Here is a 22,233-nt window from a genome sequence, read left to right on the forward strand (position 1 = left end):
ATTTCAAAAATTCCGGAAAAGACCATTCCGGTGTCGACTTGTACGTTAGCACACTGACAACTTGTAAACAATATGGCGGCGAAAATGGTCCTACTATATCACACTATATTTAAATTATAGTTTTATTCATTTCTAATACCGTGATGGGTGCCAGTTGTAGTTCAGACCAGACATCAGGGTCTTCAGGTACAAATGATTTACTTACATATGGGCTTCTTTACTTCGAATTAACTTTCTCTCTGTACCTAATTTGGACCAAAAAAAATAATATGTGTGTTTCCTTTTGAAAAGAATAGGTAGGTACAAAATGTATGTACTGTAGGGATTTATTTTTATTTTACCATATATTTTTTTTACATTCAGTGTTTGGGAGAGACATTCTGACTTAACATTGCCTATTGAAAAGTAGAGGGGTCAGACCTCTATCGGGACACTGGGATCGAGTGTTTTTAAGCTCAGCATTTCAGGATTGATTCTTTGAATGTAGGACAGAAAGTCACAGGACAAAAAGTCACAGATTATTTGTGACTTTTTGTCCTACCAAATTTGTGACTTTATGTCCTGTGACTTTCTGTCCGTTTACCGATTCTTTCAGGATCTGGGAATTTATTTTTTCGAATTTCAGGATGTTTAGGGGATTTAAATTTCTTTTCATTCAGGACCTCAGGATTTGAAATAATTGCAATTTGTGAAAACAATTGATTACTCACAGCAGAGTAATGATTTAAAATGTCTAAATTTCGACATTGAAAAAAAGTTCAATGCCAATTTTTTTTTTACTACGTCCCTAATAGTAATATAAAATGTAATATGCATTCATAGACATAGAAGAGACCACCCTGGTAAGTTTTTGAATATTTTTTTCTTTAAATATTACAAATGTATATAGTTATGATATAATAATTTATATACAATATTTATTACATGATAATCAAATTAAAAATTAACAACATTACAAACATGACAAACAAGTGAGAAAATCAATACAAAATAAGAACAGTTCTTAAAACAAATAATCATGAATATATAAATATCAAATGCATCAAGTTTTAGACATATGGTATGTTATCTTATTACTTTAAATTGTGCTTGTAAACACCATTGTACACTCAAACTTTATTTTTAGTCGTTTTAGATATATTTTAAAATTTTAGTATCTATTTCGAACTTTATAAGAATAAATTTCACTCAAATTCAGTATAATTTTTTTCTTTTAATGTGCATTTACATTGAATTTCTATTTTTCTAACTAAAACTTTACATACAAATTATTATTTATTAATTACCATATCTCTTCACTGAATTAAAAAAAAAATCAGGAAATAACTGATAATTTTCGTGTATCTTTCACGTTTCATTCCCAATCATATGACAGTTTACTGTAAAAATCAGGTGTGGGTATGCATAACCTACATGTACGAAGGCCAAATTGATTTCATTGCAGACTGCAAAGAGGGCACCAAATTAAACTTGGATATATATATACAAAGTAATTTAAACATATCCATACTCTCTCAACAGACCATAAGTGTCAATTATGTGTTAATCTCTTTATGTAATCTGACACATGAATTTTTACAGTAGAAAGTTTGATTGTACAGTTTAGGAAAAAAATAATGAGTAGTATGAAAAAATGACACCAGATGCAGGCAAATGGCAGAGTGTGTGCAAACAAACAGATATTGTAAATTGGGTTATTTTGGTTGTAGTTTAATTTTGGTTTATTTGGTGCCTGCAATGAAAGTGCCAAAATTAAACACACGAAAATAAAGCAGACACTAAATATTGAAACGCCAAAATCAAGTACCAGTATGAAGATATTGTAATGTTAATTGTTGGGGGAAATATCTTATGTTATCATGTCTTCGGTATATTTCCTATCATTCTATACATAGCCAACTTTGCAAATAAATTGGGTACAGTGTTCTAGCCAGGATTTGAAAAGGGCAGGGTGCTAATCAGAAAAAGGGCAATTTTACGCAAAAAAAGCCTTTGAAAAAAGGGCAATTATTTAACCACATAATTAATTAGCATATAACTCAGGCAATATGGTAAAAGCAAGTTTCAGTTAAAATAAAGCAACTGTTAGCACTACATTTACTGATTGACCTCCCAATATTCAGGTCATTATGCATACAATGTATACCCTCTTTATCAGCTGAAGTCAAAATAATCAATCAAGGGAGTTCTGTCTAAAGTTTATATATATTATCATATTAGGTCGGATAATAATTTTAGCAAACCCAAAGATGTAACTAAAACCAAAAATGGAGACTGTAAGAATTTCAGTAAAATATGCTTTAAAAATGAATTTCAGCAAAGATTACATTAAAACGCCAAAATCTTTCAACATAATTAGAAATATATCACAATAAAATATCATCTCTCGACCAAAATTGCAAACCTCTTTTGTTTAAGAAAATAAAACTCAATAAAAACAAAAATTTTATTTGACATACATGTACCCTAATCTTGATACGAGAAAACTTATACGCAAATTTAGAATAAGTGATCATTCATTCGCTATATTGAAACTGGAAGATATAAAAAATATTCCACGCCCTCAAAGTTTTTGTAACATTAAGTGCAAAGTTCTGGATGATGAATCCCATTTCTTTCCATGTAAAATAAATGATGATTTAAGACATGTCTTTTTTAATGATTTAAAAACTCAATACAAAGATTTTTCTGATAATAAAATGAAATTTATACTAAATCCAACCACTAGTCAGCAAGTGAAATCTATGGGGAAGCAACACGATTTGTTGTCAAACATTTTTTATATATATGAATTATTTATGACAATTAAGTGTTAATTAACAATGTGTTTGACACCAAAGCTGTCAGGTGAAGCCATGCAATTAATGGGTCACTTAATTTGACAGTTTACACAGCTAGCTGAACTTCCTGGTCATGGAATTACGAATTTGAAAGGCAGAAAAATGCCAAGATTTTCGCAGTAAAAACGGCAGGACTCCCAAGAAACGGCAGAAAAAAGGCACGGGTGTCAATAAAAAAGGGCGGGTGCTCCACCCTGTTCAAACTTTGTAGCTAGAACACTGGGGTATAATTTAACAAACAACACTATCATGACTATATATACATTTTATTTAATTGTCAATTTTCTAAAATTGTTAAGAAAACACAATATGAATTTGTATTCACATATGACATAAATATGCCCGGCAATTGCTGATTAATTAGACACTGTTATTGTCAATATACATCATGATACATACATTTTAAACAGGTAAATAAGGGCAAATACAAATGATCTCACACACTTCTATTGTTATAAAATTCAACACATCAATTGGGCGAAGCAACAAAATTACACACACAAAATAAAACACCTGCCTTTTGAGTGAGAAGCACCAAAATATCCAGACGCCAAAATTTCCCAATTTACGGTACATGTACAAAATGTATATGTAGGTACTGGTAAATTGTAATGGTATTCACTGCCTATATTTTATCAAAAATTTTAGTGTCAGTTTTAAGATTTTAAATTAATTAAGTTGCACTTTGGCAACATATTATAATACTTAATTATCTTTTAACATGTTTGATATTTATAAGGGATGGCAAAAGATTTGAAATTTACCACTCGGATAATCGGTCATGATACTCGAGTACTCAAGAGTAATCGGATGAATCTTAAACGTCTATTGAAAAGTTTAGATTTATGATGGGATGCAATGTTTTTGTTATTACCTTTCATAAACATATTAATAAAAGACAAACATACTACAAACATAGCTTGTTCCTCTATTTTTTGTGTCAATTAAACAATGAATTACCAACTGCCTTTCTACAAATAACTTATCATACATTTGTACATGTAATGAAAGTGTTGATCCGTGTACAAGCACTGTTAAAAATGTCTCTAATCAGTTGCGTAGGGTTCACAGGTTACCTTGACTTTGTTCTTGTTAAGAAATATGATCTGGTCAACAATTTCAGACGAACGACTGTTGTACTTTCTATTTTTTGTTACAAGTAGTGCACATGAAAACATTCCAACGGAAGGAAAGGATATTGCTGGTACTACTATCATAATATAACAAATAGTAGCTTCAGGATAAAAATATTCATGTTTTTAATTTTATTTATTTATTATTATGAGAGGCTTATTTCAACAAAACTTAAGTGATTCATTGAAATGTGAAGAGAAATATCTCAAGATGTATAACAGGCAAACAAGTACCTGTCTTCAAGTGTACTAAAACTGTACTCGAGTACTCAGCCTTCCGAGCGAGTACCATAGTACTCGAGTACTCATTGCCATCCCTAATATTTATATAAACTTGATCATAAAATTTTAACAAAGGTATTACGACAACATGCTTCTGTAATTTTATCTTTAATTATCAAATGTATTTTTTTTTCTTCAGGAGGAATTGGTGCTGTTCCGAAGTTGAAAATTGCTGTAGTAGGTAAGTCAGATGGTCAGTCAAGATTTTAAGAAGATCAGATCACTTTTTAGTCACATTAAAATCATATATATAGTGTTACAAACTTTCTTTAGACATTTACATTGTACATGACTTGAGTCTTTCATGTAATACATGTACTTAGCATGGGTAGTCATGATACATTTGATTAATATTATTGCTATTGGACAGTTAACTTTTAAAGTCCTCAGATTTTAACATTTCAGGAAAAACTATAAAGAATGTCAAATTGTTTTATTGTGGGTCTTTGCATTGCTGCAGAGACAAATACATGACTATAAATGTACTTATCTATTTTTGTTTCTGATTGCTCTAAAGATACAAATACATTCTTTCATTTTTAAATTAATTGCAATTCTAGTAAATTTTTAAAGTATCATGAACATAAGAACAAGGCATTTGGTATTAAGTCAATATATATACAAAGGTACATGTAGCACCAAAACTAATTACAGAACATTGTCTTTTTAGGAGATAGACAGGTGGGGAAGTCCTGTGTCGTTTCAAGGTACATGAAGAATCAGTTTAGTCCAATGTACATACCTACAAAGAAACCTGTTATTGGTATGTTTTATATTTTTTTTATTATGCCTCACATACGATATTAGAGGGGCATTATGTTTTCTGGTCAGCTGTGAGTCCGTCTGTTCGTTCATTTGTCAGTCCGTTCGTCCGGCTTCAGGTTAAAGTTTTTGGTCAAGGTAGTTTTTGATGAAGCTAAAGTCCAATCAACTTGTTCCTTATGATATGATCTTTTTAATTTTAACGCCAAATTAGACTTTTGACCCCAATTCCACAGTCCATTGAACATAGAAAATGAAAGTGAGTTTCAGGTTAAAGTTTTTGGTCAAGGTAGTTTTTGATGAAGTTAAAGTCCAATCAACTTGAAACTTAGTACACATGTTCCCTATTGTATGATCTTCCTACTTTTAATGCCAAATTAGATTTTTTACCCAATTTCACGGTCATTTGACATGGAAAATGAAAATGCCAGTTGGGCATCAGTGTACTTTGGACACATTCTTGTTTAATATAAAAAGTGACATTGTGCTTGATGTGTGAGGCACTCATGCATGTGAAGTGTTATACACAAACAAAATCACTGTTATCATGGTAACCAATGAAAAGAAACTTCAATCTGTTTTGTTTCTGTCATCAGTAAATATATTGACCAAATGTAGATCAATCTAAATAGTTATAAATACTTGATGATTTATTGATGAGGGGTCATTTCAATGAGACAGCAAAACAAAAATTACAAAATCATTTCATAATACATAAAGAGGATAGCAGAATTCACCAAAAATACTAGACCATAGACTACAGCATCAACTGTCTCCTCCTATCATGCCTATACAAATTTACAAACACCATGGAAAATGTTCTAGATATAAAATGTAGCCTGTATTAGTACAGTCACAAAGTGTAGTTGGTTTAATTATAAAAAAGAAGATGTGGTATGATTGCCAATGAGACAACTATCCACAAAAGACCAAAATGACACAGACATTAACAACTATAGGTCACTGTACAGCCTTCAACAATGAGCAAATCCCATACCGCATAGTCTGCTATAAAAGGCCCTGATAAGACAATGTAAAACAATTCAAACGAGAAAACTAACGGCCTTATTTATGTAAAAAAATGAACGAAAAACAAATATGTAACACACAAACAAACGACAACCACTGAATTACAGGCTCCTGACTTGGGACAGGCACATACATAAATAATCTGGCAGGGTTAAACATGTTAGCGGGATCCCAACCCTCCCCCTAACCTGGGACAGTGGTATAACAGTACAACATAAGAACGAACTATAAAAATCAGTTGAAAAAGGCTTAACTCATCAGATGGACAAAAATACAAGTGGAAATAACATGTTATACACCTTAAGATATTGGTTTCTTTGTGTCTATTAGTTCAAATTAGTTGCTGTCTCTCTGTATATATACTGACATATGTTTTAATTCAAGAATTTCTATTTATAAAATCTCAAAAGTCTGACACATTAGTTTTTCAATGTTTAATCCTTGTAAATTGAAACAACATATGATATCTCCTAAAACTTGCATTTCTTATCATTTGTCTCCCCTGTAACATATAAACTGATTGATTTAGGTTTGATTATCCTGCAAAAATACATTTGTCAACATTTGACATTTTACATAATAGATTTGAATGTTTCTTTATTCTAGTGTGGTTCATGCAAATACTCACATATTAAACTTGCACACAGAAGCAGGGCAACACCTTTGTTCTGTATTATAAAATGAACTTAATTCAGGCAAATTTTTCAGAGAGTTCCGTTCGTAAGATAAACATCCCAGGTCATGCAGTGGTAGCATTAACAGTATGGGATATCCCAGGACAGGAGGATATAGACCTGTATAGTACATACTTCAAAAATCTAGATGCTGCTGTGGGTATGTAATAATGTGATGTGTAATAACAGACAGTGTGAGTGGAAGAATAAGAGTTAATGTAGAATGTAACTGTACTTTAATGTTAACAGAAGGAAAGGAAACTCTTGTAAGAAATTCTGAACACTATAAGTTACATTGTATCTGATGAGATGAGCATTGTTTGGATCCTTTCACATGAGAATTTGATTGTTACTTTAATCATATCTAAGTAAATTGCTTGAATTTTTAAGGAACAAAAGAAACTTTTAGAAATATAAAATTTAATATAGTTTGAAAAAAATATATAATCAAAGTTGTCTCCCATTGTCCAAGTTTTATCAATTGCTAAAGAAAACACATCTAGGTAACAAAAACTGACAAAAAAGACTCAATATTTTTACAATGGCATTGTTTATATCTTACTAAAATTTTGAGCACCATGAATGGTTTATAACAAATATCTTCTCTTATATAATATACCAGAGAGTCATCTAATGCATTTTGTTAAATTATAACCTCTTAAAAACATTGATACTAATTAAGTTAAAATTCCATTCGACATTTTACTTGGTGTAGTTGCAAAAAAAGTTGTTACCTGAGCTTTGTCACAGAAGTTAATAGACTTGTCAATATTGGGAGCAGTTGACTATCAGTTGAAATTTGTTTTTGTAGGTTAGACTACAAGTATCACAATTACACTTATTTTCCTTTTTAAATGTCATATATCATGGGTAGTAATTTTATTTTTTAGTGATTGTTGATATCAATGATTCTGAAAGTATTGAGATGGCCCCTGTATGGAAGAGGATTGTTGTCAACAATACCTTTGAAACATCCCCTGTTGTTGAAAGCTCAGAAGGAGGCAAAATTGAAACCACAACTATGGAGAAAAAACCTGTTGATCCAGAAACATTTCCTGTTCTGTTGCTTGGCAACAAATTTGATCTGGTAATTATTCTGAATTCTAATATGACGTTCTTCTTTTCCTTTTGGAAACAAAGCCATTTTCTAATTGCAACATTTGTTCTAAAGGTAATTCTAATATGACGTTCTTATTACGCTTTGTAAACAAAGCCGTGTTCTAATGAGCACAAAATATGTTTGACACATGCGCACAAATTTACTGTTTATATTAAAGTTATTTCCATCGTTATCCTATAAAATATATACTTTCAAGTAGCTTACATAAACTTTTATAATATATGTTATATCAAACAACATATATTTACCCTGCTCGTATTTTTTAAACTTATCAAATATGAAATGTAATGTACAGACTCCTCGGGAGGAAACGGGAAGAGCTAAACATTTTTACGGTATTTTCGTACGCTTCGACCTATAAAAATACTGTATTTGTCCTATTAGAATCGAAATAATTTCTTTATGTCATGCTCTATGCTCATTTTAACATGGGTAGGCATTATATTTGTCGATATTTTACACTGAGCTAACGCTCAGTGTAAAATATCGACAAACGCTCAGTGTAAAGTATCGACAAATATAATGCCTACCCATGTTAAAATGAGCATAGAGCATGACATGAAGGAATTATTTCTTAATTTTACAAACATGCTTTCGTTCTTATTTTCTCATTAAAAGTTTGATATTTTATATCATTTTGGCTTCTTTAAATAAAAAGTGTCTGCCTTTTGAAGTTCTAAATTTTCCTATTAGAATTGAAATAATTTTATCATGATCTATGCTCATTTTAACATTTCAACAGGCATATTTGTTTACATTTTATGATCAGATTTTATTTATTGACAATAATAATGCCTACCCATGTTAAAATGAGCATTGAGCATGGCATGAAAGAATTATTTCTTAATTGAAATAAGTCACAAATTATATTAAACATGATAGAAATACTGGTAGTAAGGAATCAATAATAATGTGTTATAATCCACTGATGAATACAAAATAACTTTAAAAGATTAATGCTTTAGTTTGGTTAACTGATATGACAAAGAACAACTTAAAAAAAACACAAACTAAGTAACCAGATTTTTTACTTTGGATGGAAAAAAATAGTTGAAGTAGTTTTTTGTACTTTTCCCTTTTAACACTTCTTAAGGTCAATAGCAGTCATTAAGAAGATTTATAAACATGATAAAGTTAAAAAAACATTCTTAAAAAGTCACGAAATTATACAAAACTAATACAATAATTGATATTGATTTATAGTTTTCTTCTTCTTTCTTTCAGGTGGAGGAAGATGGATATAAGGAGAAACTAAGACAAATGAAAGCTAGTGGTAATTTATTCTATTTGTATCACGTGTAATATTAAGATGCACTCAAAAGTTTTTGTTAGTAGTGGGAACAAGAGAACAACATTGTGTGATGTGTTGGATGGCATATACAAATGTACCTGATATAGTTTCATTTTTTTTTGGTGTACATAGGTTTTTTTAAAAGAATTTACCAAGTAGAAGTTAAGCAGCATGGAAAATATCATTAAATAATTGTTGTATTGAAATCTTAATGAAGTTCCGAGACCCATCCTGTTTCATACAAAACTTGTTTTTCAGAAAAAGATGAGTCAGGAGCCAAAACAATCTGGAATATAACAGAGGAAGACAAGCCAGAATGTGTTAGACTTATGGACAAAATTAAACAAAAGGCTAATTTTTATGGAAGGTATAGTATTTTTTCATGGGAGAATTGAAAGTAATATTAACAGAAAAAAACAATAAAATGAATTGACAACATATATATCAAAGTAAAGAGATGTGGTATATAAACCAATGAAAGTAAAGAGATGTGGTATATAAACCAATGAAAGTAAAGAGATGTGGTATATAAACCAATGAAAGTAAAGAGATGTGGTATATAAACCAATGAAAGTAAAGAGATGTGGTATATAAACCAATGAAAACTATACATCATAGAAAAAAAAAAGAACAAAGATGTATCCAACTACAGAACCTCTTTCAACCTTTAAGAAAAGCAAAGCTGATTTAATAATGTTACCTATTGTTTTAGGTAGACTACAAACTGACTGTTTAGTCTATTTTTTAGTGTTACTGCCTCAGCACAGGATTCTGATGGGACTGTAGCAGAAGGAATTCAGTTCTTACTTAGACATGTATTACAGACTAAGTATGGCCTTAACAAATGGAAACCTAAAGAAACAAAGAAGGTCAAGGCTAAAAATAAGGTTGAGGAGTATGATGGACTTGACATGACAGAAATAGAAATTGTAAGTACTGTGCTGTGATAAGTTTAATTTTTATTATGCGACATGCACTTAGAGGCATTATGTATTTCGGTCTGTGCATTGGTTTGTCTGTTAGTCCATCTGTCCCACTTCAGGTTAAAGTTTTTGGTTAAGGTGGTTTTTGATGCAGTTGAAGTCCAATCAACTTGAAACTTATTACACATGTTCCCTGTGATATGGTCTTTCTAATTTTAGTGCCAAAGTAGACTTTTGACCCCAATTTGATGGTCAACTTTACATACAAAATGATAGTATGTGCAGATGTGTGGGTCATCCATTTTCTAGAGACACATTTTTTAGATAAAGATTGCATGTAATGCAATCAAAACCTTATGGGACTGACTTGATATCTAAATCTTCCAAGGCTTATCACTATCTTTTTGATACACAAAATATAGTGCATTGATCATAACATTCTATATATCCTATCCATGAACATTTACAGAAATTTAACAATGCAATATATGCTCAGATATTCAAGGCACGAAATGATGTTATACTTGTCAAGAAAATTACATAACTTTTTCAAGGTGCAGAAATCTAATATCTGTTCTAAAAACATAAATGATGTCTTTGTTAAAGTCATCTTTAAAAAAAATTGGAGTTATCTTCCTTTGTCTAGAATTGCTGTTAAATCAACTACAACCAATGCAATATTTAATTTACTTCCAAGTGATAAATTTAAGCAATCTTTGCCATTCAGTGCTTACAAATACTTTGATTTATATTGATTTCAGGGTGAAAGCAAAATTCTTCATACATACCTTTAGAAATAATGTTTTACTGATCACATAAATCTATGGCAAAACTACCATAAAATTCACCAAAAATAGTATCCCATTAACATAATAAATGGTAAGGAACTTATCACAATATATAATGTAAGGGTACCCAAATTGCACCGAGTACCCAAATTGCACCTATTTAGAAAAAATTGCAACGGAAATCTTCCTAGAGACTAAACAATTTGTATTTTTATGATTTGATACTATGCACGTCTTTCAACATAGGTAAACATATTTAGATATACACAAAACGTTCACAGTCTTTATCAACAGATGGACTGTTTACTGAAAAAGCAAAATGTACGAAAACGTCACCATGCGACGTCATCAAAACGTCATCTTTTTAAAATTAGCAAATACAATATATTATAAGTATCCATTTCGTAAAATATGAAGAGTAAGCATGGACTAATATCCAATTGTTCAAAATATTTGAAGAATATTAACAAAAGCTCTGTTATTAGACTTTTGACGATGTGAATTTAAGCATGGATGCAATTTGGGTACTCCTCATTACAGAATCATGGATAGTTTGGAGGTTGATTCAAACCCATTTTTTTATGACTCAATATGGATTAAAAATCAAAATGGTGTACCTATACAATAAAGAAGGATAGGGCTACAAAATAAACCCAGTATGGACATTTTTTTTTTATCATAAAACAACGTAGGTGAAAAAACTGTCAAAATAGGTGCAATTTGGGTATCGTCACGTTATAGTGAATAATTAACACACTTAATAACTTGATAGATTCATGGTTCAAAGAAAACTCATGAAAAGTTTACCAAAAGTAATAATGTTCACTTTTTCAGGCTTTCATATATTCATGAGTTTTGAACTCACACAGTGTTGCAGCTCACACAGTGTTGCAGCTAGTGGTTATTTTTTTGGGGGAGAGGATACTTTAAAGTCATCTTAAGATCTATGCTATTGGCAAAAATACTTTTCCAAGAGTTTGTTCATTATAACTTTAATATTCTAAAGTTGTCTTGTCACTAATCTTTGTACTTGATTTTTTAATTCAAATAACCCTTTAAATGCATCTTCACTACATATCACACCTGCCAAGTCTTTTGGTTAATAATTGGTAAATTCAATGCAGTAGAAATTAATCTGTAATTTATATTACATAAAAATGAAACACTGCTTACTGATTTTTGTACTGTTATTTTTACTGATTGAGCAATAGGAAATCAACTGACAGGACACTAGTATTTTACAGTAAGAGTTAATGATGCATATTTTATGTTTCAGTTTGATAGCATATTCAAAGTAGCTGAAATCTCAGTGAAGAAAGTGAAAATGCTAACTGATTACCACAACAAATGTTTGGGGAAATTAAGAGAATCTTGTACCAATGCTGGAATACTAGGAGAAGATGATGCTGCCAGTTTGGAGGATTGTATGATAGCACTAAGGAGGAACATTGGGGAGCAGGCCAAATTAAAGGTAAATCATATTTAAATATTTTTTGCAATACTTATTTTAAAAATATTACAATAGCAAAATGAAAAACATAAAAAAATATTAAAAAGAAAAAGTGGTATGATTGCCAATATGACAAACAGAGACCAAAAGAATAGACAGCTCTCTCACAGGCAAAAATTCTGTTCAATGGATGTTTTGATAATTAGGCTAATTTCAGAACTATACACAGAAATAAGCAAAGACGTTAAGTAAACCTAACTATATATGCAAGGAGTAGGGAGTATTAAGTGTTATCCTTGACTCTCTGTCCTTCTCTTCCTCCATTTCTTTTTTTCTTCTCATTCTTACATTAAGTTTTCCTAATCCTGAATCTCGTACATAATATTAAAAACAGACAGACACAAATTCCCCCTGTTTAATTGTTAAATATATGAGAAAGTTTCCCTACTTGTAGCTTGTCTTTAATTTTTTTTTTTATAGAAACGTATATAAAACTCTGGGATTGCATGATTGTTTTTATTTATTAATGACACACTATGTGATTTTGCAATATATACACTTTCTCAATTTACTTTTTAATAACAAGTTTTTTGCAAATGATATTTTAGGTTAAAAAAGATGATGATTTTTGTAAGTTGGATGTTACTTCCAAGGATCCAGACTTTAAACCAGAGAGATACATCAGAATACTATTGAAAATTTATCAGAATGAGGTAATTACTAATACATGAAAGTAAAATCCTAGAGGCATAGTACTTCTTAAAACAATAATAACAAATCAGATACATATCAGATTATATGATAAAAAAAAAATGGTTCCATAGGATATGTTCACACGCAAGCTTACTGTAATAAAGTACCAAGTGATTTTAATTTTATCATTTATTGACTTGTGAAAACTAAATTTAAATAACATTTACCTGTCAAATCCATCAAAGCATTATGGCTTTAAAGTCATATGAAACTTCAATATTCAGGCTTTAAAGTCATATGAAACTTCAATATTCTGGCTTTAAAGTCATATGAAACTTCAATATTCTGGCTTTAAAGTCATATGAAACTTCAATATTCTGGCTTTAACGTCATATGAAACTTCAATATTCTGGCTTTAAAGTCATATAAAACTTCAATAATATTCTGGCTTTAAAGTCATATGAAACTTCAATATCATGGCTTTAAAGTCATATGAAACTTCAATATTCTGGTTTTAACGTCATATGAAACTTCAGTATTCTGGCTTTAAAGTCATATGAAACTTCAATATCATGGCTTTAAATTCATATGAAACTTCAACATTATGGCTTTAAAGTCACATGAAACTTTAATATTCTGGCTTTAAAGTCATATGAAACTTCAATATTTTGGTTTTATAGTCATATGAAACTTCAAATTTAAAACAAAAAAAGTTGAGTATATTTTATATACTTGAATGGATAAGGTTTACTATAAAACAAGTGTACCTGAACTTTCTTGTAAAAAAAAATACTTTATTTTATCCAAATCTTCATAATTGAATTATTGTGTTCCGTACACTAACTCACTGATATTTTCCAGTATACAGTGACCTTTATATTAAAACTTCAGCCAAGGCACATTTTTTTAGGGAAGGTTTAATTAACAAATAGGAATACTTTAAAAATATATAAAAAAATGTATGGCTCTATGAATTCACTTAATTTGATATATGCTCTGTGTTGATTGTTTATCAATGTCACAATCCGTATGTTTCTAATAATTGAATAGTTTTATTTTGAAATTTTATGGACTCTGCAATGTCTCTTTTCTCTTCAATACTGTGACAGTTTGCAAAAGATGAAAATCTATATTTTTTCTATTTATGTAAACAATCATTAGTTAATATTCATGAGTCAGAACTTAAATATGCTTGTTTGATATAATGTAGCAAACCTGGGACTAACTTGGGCCAATACACAAAGTATTAGTCCAAGAGCAAACAGAGTACTTTTGGTAATGTTACCTGAAATATTTAAAAAAAATTATCCAGTTAATTTACCCATTGAAGGCTACATATTTTGATATTAAAAACAATTGGTAAGTTATTCTGTAGATAATAGCCATGTCTTATATATCATTTATCTATCTGTTTCAGTTTGCAGTTGTATGTAAAGCTATTCTGAAAGAATGTCCTGCGATGATTTCGAAACTGAAGGATCAAGATGCAGAGTTGTCTACCCTTTGTGAATCTTCATGGGAAGAGGTAGAGTTGTCCAATGGTATACCCAGGCCTAAAGATGAAGTCAATAAAATATCTGACATTATTGTACAGAACAGGGCCAGAATGCAGCATACCAAATTAGAATCAGCAAAACTAATTGATAAGGTTGAGGATTACAAGAAGAAGATTAAAGCAGCATTCCTTTGGTGAAGCAATTATTGACTGAAAGCAATTCTGTGATCCAAAAGTGTTTGTTTACCTGCAATATTAAGATTTTAAAATGTTTTAAATGTCATTTTTAAGATAGCAGGTATGTTTTAAGACTGCATTTTCTTGTATTTTAATATCATATCTGTTACCCTTGGGTATATATCTTTTGAAACTCCAAATAGGGAAATCTCCTACTGTGGAAGAACATTTAGAAGATGTCTTTTTTATATTTCTTTCTTTAAAGATACAAAATAGTATATCACTTCAAAAGTTTCAATTGTCAAAGAAAAGAGTAAAATAACAAAAATAATGACTCCGGGGAGAATTAAAAAACAAAGATTGTTTTTTTAATCAAATGGCAAAGTCCAAAGTGCTAATCTGCATTTTAAATGTTTGGAAAAAGTTACATTTCTAGATCTTATTCTGGTAATGCCTATGCAAATCAGTATTAAGGTTATAGATATTTTACAAGATTAATAAGATGATAGAGGATTATTGTTTTATTAACATGTGATGCTTTGTCTTCACTCATCTGTATGGAACATTGATGTCTATTATTATGCAGAAACTATTTATTATGTATTTATTATTTTTTTTCTCGATTACTTATAAAATGAATGTTGTAGAACTATTTTTGTACCTGTCATATGATAATCTGTTATTGTAAGAATTTAGTATAATTGTATTGTATGTCAGGTTAATTATGATGATGAAAAATCAAACCTAAACTTTTATCAGAACCACAAAATTTGCAAGAATCAATTAAGTGCAGGATCACTTGTAATGTGAACTAGTAAAATTTGACATGTGCATCTTAAATTTTTTATTGTATAATTAAATTGTTATTGCATAGATATTTTCGAACCATAAGTGTATAAAATTATAAACTTGCAAAGTTTTTTGTGAGGACAATTTTTTTTTCATGTTTGGTGGAATGCCATATGACTTTTAATTATTAGTGTCTTCATAATGCCAAAAGAAATTGTAATATGAACTTAGAATTAAAACAGTGATCACAAAACACAATCATTACTTTAAAAAATAACACTCCCAAACCTATTTAATTCCATTTTCATATTTAGACTACATAAGAAAATATAATACATTAATCTTATAATGTCAAGGCATTCATCTTTTGCAAATCAAAATAGTTCAAAAAAAATAATTTACTAATTTTGAATGACATTCCTTTTGATCTTTTTACTAGATGGTTATTTATATATATATTTTTATATTAACAACTTTATACAAGTTAAACTAATAAACTGAAGCTGGTCTTCACATTGAATTCAGTTTTATTGTCTTGCTTTTGGAGAATGTTGCTGTAGTTGTGACATATGTGTCACATGGTAGTGTAAACTTGATTAATAGAGCAATACAAAAGATGCTTATCAATATCTTACTTTTGTTTTAAGTATTCATTTGGTAGTGTCTTTTGCCCTTGACTGCACTCTCATTGTCAAGACGAAACACAATCTACATATAATCAAGAAAATTGTGTATTATTAGCAATGAGACAACTCAACAAGAGACCAAATGACACATAATTTAAAATACAACAATAGTTCACACTAGGGCCTTCAAAAATGAGCAAATCCCATACAGCAGAGTCAATTATAAAAGGCAAAATATATTACAAATGTAAAACAATTCAATAAAAAAATTGAACAGCCTAAATTATGTAAAAAATAGTAAACAAAAAAAATCAAATATGTACAAAAGGTAACACATTAACAATAACCACCACAAGATTACAGGCTCCTGACTTTTCATGTTTATTTGGTATATAAAATAAATGCCAGACCCATATCTTTTTGAAATATATAACAAAAATAAACGTAACGATATAAATAAAGAATTTGGGTCAATTAAATAGACAACATAGATCAGAAACAGCAGAATCATCCAAGAAAAAGTACAATAATCAATATAAAGCCAGGAACGACAAATAGCCACCCATTTGAGATCTTTGGCTGTTTGCTCTTTGGTCGGGTTGTAGTCTCTTTGACCCATTCTCCGTTTCCATTCTTACTTTTATATAAACATCAGGTTTGTAATGGTGCCTTAAAGACATGACAGATTTTTATGTCCAGGCTGTAGTCATTATGTAGTTTCAAATTGACTAGTTATACTCCGAAGACTAGAAGTTTACTTATCAAGGTACTGAGTATTTTGAAATATCAAAATATCAACTTTAAATCAAATAGTGTATGAATTATTTTCTTTGAACCGATAATTGTAGTCATAAACTCAAAAAATCAAGACCTATTATTATGTAATAGTCCAGGCTGAGTCATTATGGTATGCTTATCGATATCTGCTTTTCTACAGTTGATGAACAGATGATCGTAATATATCTCTGCAATTTTACTATTCAATGTGTACATATCTACAATAGAGACAAAGTTATACATATAGGGAGGTATATTTTTCTAAATGTAAAGGGTTTCTGATACTTTATAATAGCAAATAAATACAAAAATAAAATTACAAACATATGTATTTGCATGTTAAGAAGTACTGTCTATTTCACTAGTTATACTCCGACGACTAGAAGTTTACTTGTAAAGGTATTGAGTGTTTTGAAATATTAAAATATCAACTTTAAATAATATAATGTATGAAGAATTTTCTATGAACCGATAGTTGTTTTCATTTTCTGTAAACCGATAGTTGTAGTCATAACCTAAAAAATCAAGACCTTTCGTGAACAATACAGGAAATTTTATATGCTATTTATAACATCTATATACAGTTTTATTTGTCATATCCTTTGTAACTTGACGTAGAATGCTTCATCGTTATGACGATTTATAGTTTTTAATTCGTTCTACTTAAATTTCCCATGAGAAGTTGTAGTTGAAAAATGTAAACTGTAATTTCAAAACCCATTCTATAGTTAACAAATTTAACCAGGAAGTTCTTGATATTTGAAGTGTGTTATTTTATTTTAAGATTGAAAAAATCTGGAATACAAACAGATAAACGAAATGAACCATGTCACAAAATCAAATAAAAAATAATGTTTACAGCAGTTATTGTTTGAAGGTCATATGTTTCTTTGTTGATATTGACTATAGAAAATGTTTTAGAAAACAACTTGACAAGTACATAAAAATATCAGTACTAAAAGTAAAATCACAAAAATACTAAACTCCGAGGAAAATTCAAAAAGGATCAAATGGTGAAATCAAAAACTCAAACACATCAAACGAATGGATAACAACTGTCATATTTCTGACTTGGTACAGGTGTCGAGAAGACCGCGGGACCGGCAACGTTTCGGAAGAAACATTGTAACCAAGGTCGACGTCACAACGGCGACGTCACCTTATCTTTTTCTTAGTAACTAGTGTAAACGTCAAACTACAAAGCTGTTGTGTATTTTATCAGAGTTATATTATAAGATATAGTCCCCACATTTATGGTGCCGTGACTAATGGAACTACCAAAGCTTAAATCAAGAAGAATGGGCAATCGTAGTGCCGTTACCAGACTTTTACGAAAATTTGCCGACGCAAAAGAAATCGACAGAGAGGAGCTGTTAGCCACATATGAAAATCTACAACAGAAAAAGAAGTTACTCGACAAACTGAATGAACAAATTGAGAACGCATCGGAAACAGAGGATATAGAGACGGAAATCGTAGACACAGATGAGTATACTACAAATTTTGTTACTAAACTGAGACATTTTAAGATATTCATAGATAAAACATCACAACCTATTTCTAATCAACCATCACATTCGTCTTATCAAGTTTTAAATGTAGACAGTCCACCGTTTATCCCTACTAGTTCACCAGAAATTGCACAGACAAGTTATGCCGCCCCATCATTGCCACAGTCAAATGATGCCGCTCGAATTTTAACAGAGACAAGCCAAATTGCCACATCAATTTCCACGTCAAGCTATACTGTCCCGTCCGCTATATCCAGCAATCACCGTTTGCCAAAATTAACTTTACCTACATTTAATGGTAATATATTAGAATGGCCGAGCTTTTGGGATTCTTACGAATCGGCAGTTCATTACAACCCAACATTGACAGATGTTCAAAAGTTTAATTATTTGAAGGCCCAATTAGAAAACGAAGCCGCTCAGACAATTACCGGATTTTCTCTAACTAACGCTAACTATGCCGAAGCCGTAAATGTTCTGATAGAGAGATTTGGACAGACTCATAAAATAACACAAGCACACCTACAAGGACTGCTTGATATTACGCCACCCCGGAATGAGCTCATACGCCTGAGAATGTTTTATGACAAAATGGAGAGTTTATTTAGAGGACTTGAATCGCTTGGACAGACACAGGACTCATACGGTAATTTATTAGTCCCGATTATAATCAACAAACTGCCCGGAGAAATCAGAAAGCATCTCGCGCGGGAGCATGGTACGACAAATTGGCTATTACGAGATCTTAGAAAAAGTATACTTAAGGAAATACAAATCATGGAAGCCGGACAAGTTACACAGACAGAAAGTGATATTTCGTATTCTACCCTTTTCGCCGGTGCTAACTCACAAAGAAAACACAACGCAAGTACTAGAAATGTTAATCAGCATTTAACAGAAAGCCGTGCATTTTCTGCAAAGATATTCATTCGCTTGCCAACTGCCAGAAAGTACGCGATTTAGATGAACGCATCGCTATTGTTAAACGTAACAATGTATGCTTCAACTGCCGCGGTACACATCACATAAAAGAATGCAAATCGAAAAGTTCATGTCGTAACTGTGGTTAACGACACCACACTAGTTTATGTAATGAAGTTGAACACACCGCAAACCCCGACCAGAGAAGTGAAAATCGTTTTACTGACACGAATATTTCTAATCACAATTGTACGAACGAAAGTACGACATCTACACCGACTGTAGTTAATCTTGTGGCAGATACCGAGATACAAGAAGACTCAACAATATTACACTCGTCAGCACAATTTCACTCAAATGTATTGTTGAAAACTACCGTGGACCCTGTTTGGTCAGATCATCATTGCACAGATACGAATATTTTGTTTGATGAAGGCGCTCAAAGGTCTTTTGTAACGGAGAGTCTTGCGCGAGAATTAAACCTGCAGAGAAAAGGATCCGAAAAGATTCAACTCTCATCATTTGGAGAAACCAACACTAATGCTAGGCGACTCGATAAAGCCACAGTTAATGTTGAAACTGAAACTGGACATACAATCCCAATACATGCATTAATCGTTCCTATGATAGCTACGCCATTACAGAACCACATTCGTTTCATTGACAGGAACAGTAACTATTTACAAGATCTTAAGCTCGCACATCCAGTTACGCAACAGGATACCTTTGAAATTTCGTTATTAATTGGAGCCGATTTTTATTGGGAAATAGTTGAAGATAAAGTTGTACGCGGAAACGGACCCACCGCAGTCAAATCGGAACTAGGGTACTTACTTTCTGGACCATTAAATTCAGAAAAATCACAGCTATCAACAGTGTCAAGTATTTCCAATGTACTTATTTCACATCAAACAGAGGAGCACAACTTAGAAGCGTTTAGGAAGATTGAAGCTCGAGAAGTAGAATTTCAACAAGTACACGACGAAAAAGAGAAATATAGAAGAACTTCAATTGAGTTTCGCGACAACCACGATTATGCAAAGTTACCATGGAAACACGACAACGATTAAAGAGAACATTAAACTTGTTTTATGGACTTTTGAAATAAAGTGATGAAGTATATTTATTTAAAAATGTGTTACGCGATGAATATGGACTGTAATGCGAATTTGTTTTATGAACTACGTTAGTTCAACTGTGAAAGAACTGTGAATTTTTTGTTTTGAAAGACTTTAATCTTAATTTAATGTTATTTATATATTGTATTTCAATTTTCTTTTCTAGTAATTTTTTTTGAGGCTCCGAGAATGTCGAGAAGACCGCGGGACCGGCAACGTCTCGGAAGAAACATTGTAACCAAGGTCGACGTCACAACGGCGACGTCACCTTATCTTTTTCTTAGTAATTAGTAAACGTCAAACTACAAAGCTGTTGCGTATTTTATCAGAGTTATATTATAAGATATCGTCCCCACAACGTTGACAGGCATTAAGGTCTTATATGTATATAAAAAATATCGTAAGGACACACGTATTACATTTTCTAAATGTGTGTCGCATTTGTATCGGGCCATAGTAATGATGCAAACGGAAATGTATTCATTCGCATTACGAAGAAGGCAACACAAAAACGTAAATTTAAACAAAACTGGTGTTTGAAAGTATCTACGGATTGAAATTGTTCTCTTTTTTTTTAATTATACAAAATGATTCAACTTTACATTCTTAAGAAGAGTTTAAGCTTTACTACAACTTTCATTGAAGACTAGACGTTGCTTTTGGTTTCCTATACGCTGCTGTATCAAACTTACAAAATTCAGTATTCAGTTTTTTCCCGAGATACTTCCATTATTAATAAGGGCCGACAATATTTTAAAACTTATGTCGTTGTAAAGATATAATTTATATGTTGTTATCATATACTAGTAGGACTAAATACAAGTAGGCTAATAATTGTTCAATATATATTTTTGTTTTAAACTATTTTCTGCATAGTTTATGATTTAAATATTTTTTGGAGTTTGATCAAATGTATATGCAGGATATCATTTGATCTTTATATAAAGATTTTATCAATCAATGAAAAGGCCAAATTTATTCCGAAAGATAAAAGTGTGTTCTGAAATAAGTGATCATCAGTATCTTGACTAAACAGACACTCCAATCACATGTGTTGTTGTATATGTTGGTGAAGTTCAAAATGTCTACAGCTTACAAACACAAGTTAAAACGTCTACTCTTTAGCGAGGAAACGTTTTTAGTTGAAAAATTCAGTTTACCAGGAAAATATTACTAGCAGTTCAAATCTAATAGTAGCGGATCCACAATTTGACAACTGATAGGTTTTAGTGGTGTTCGGAGCCAAAAATAATCATTTATAATTCGATGAAGTACTGGATCCTAGACTAACGATGACCTCGTAGACTTCTATTTCAGCAGCAGAAGTATCATCAAATAAATGTAAGTATCATACAATAGCATTAACGGTACCCGATGTGCTGCACTAAATGAGCATAATTGAAATTGTAATGCCGTCAACAAATATGAGCATCCTAAACAGCTTGCTCAATGATATCTGTTTTTTCTGAAGTTCATACAATGCATTAACGCAAGTTTCCTTTGCAAAATAGTGGCGAAGAAACCAACAGGACATTCAAACTCATAAGTCGAATATAAACTGACAACGCCATGGCTAAAAAAATAAAGAGACAACAAAATTGAAAATTGAAAACTGGAGAAAATGTGATTAATGATATATACACGAAATCAATGGGAAAATATCAGAAAAAGTAGTACCCGCGGAAGAAAAAAACCCAACCAAAATTGATTTAGATTGCTGAACTGCTAAAACTTACAGTTCACTAACAGATATATTGAGTGTTTAGGAATATAAAAATTTCATCATTAAATCGCATAATCTATAAATAGTTGGATACATTTTCTGTAAACATGA

The 22,233-nt window shown here is 31.0% G+C and overlaps 1 protein-coding gene across 1 annotated transcript; it reads left to right on the plus strand.

Moving 5' to 3' along the window:
• Positions 1-51: 51 nt before the first annotated feature.
• Positions 52-15,966, plus strand: LOC143048477 (uncharacterized). Its single transcript, XM_076222163.1, has 11 exons — positions 52-186; positions 4,395-4,436; positions 4,926-5,018; positions 6,755-6,880; positions 7,611-7,807; positions 9,065-9,113; positions 9,390-9,498; positions 9,880-10,060; positions 12,119-12,313; positions 12,901-13,005; positions 14,403-15,966. The coding sequence occupies exons 1-11, from the start codon at positions 144-146 to the stop codon at positions 14,676-14,678; spliced, it is 1,416 nt and encodes a 471-aa protein (XP_076078278.1). The 5' UTR covers positions 52-143; the 3' UTR covers positions 14,679-15,966.
• Positions 15,967-22,233: the final 6,267 nt, after the last annotated feature.

Source organism: Mytilus galloprovincialis, chromosome 10 (assembly GCF_965363235.1).
Source record: "Mytilus galloprovincialis chromosome 10, xbMytGall1.hap1.1, whole genome shotgun sequence".
Classification (NCBI taxonomy): Eukaryota; Metazoa; Mollusca; class Bivalvia; order Mytilida; family Mytilidae; genus Mytilus; species Mytilus galloprovincialis.

Excerpts from the sequence above, each read along its gene's own strand:
- LOC143048477 (XM_076222163.1), top strand. The coding sequence starts at position 144 with ATGGGTGCCAGTTGTAGTTCAGACCAGACATCAGGGTCTTCAG. Across the intron at positions 187-4,394 it reads CCAGACATCAGGGTCTTCAG|GAGGAATTGGTGCTGTTCCG; the intron begins GTACAAATGATT and ends TTTTTTCTTCAG. Across the intron at positions 9,499-9,879 it reads AAGGCTAATTTTTATGGAAG|TGTTACTGCCTCAGCACAGG; the intron begins GTATAGTATTTT and ends TCTATTTTTTAG.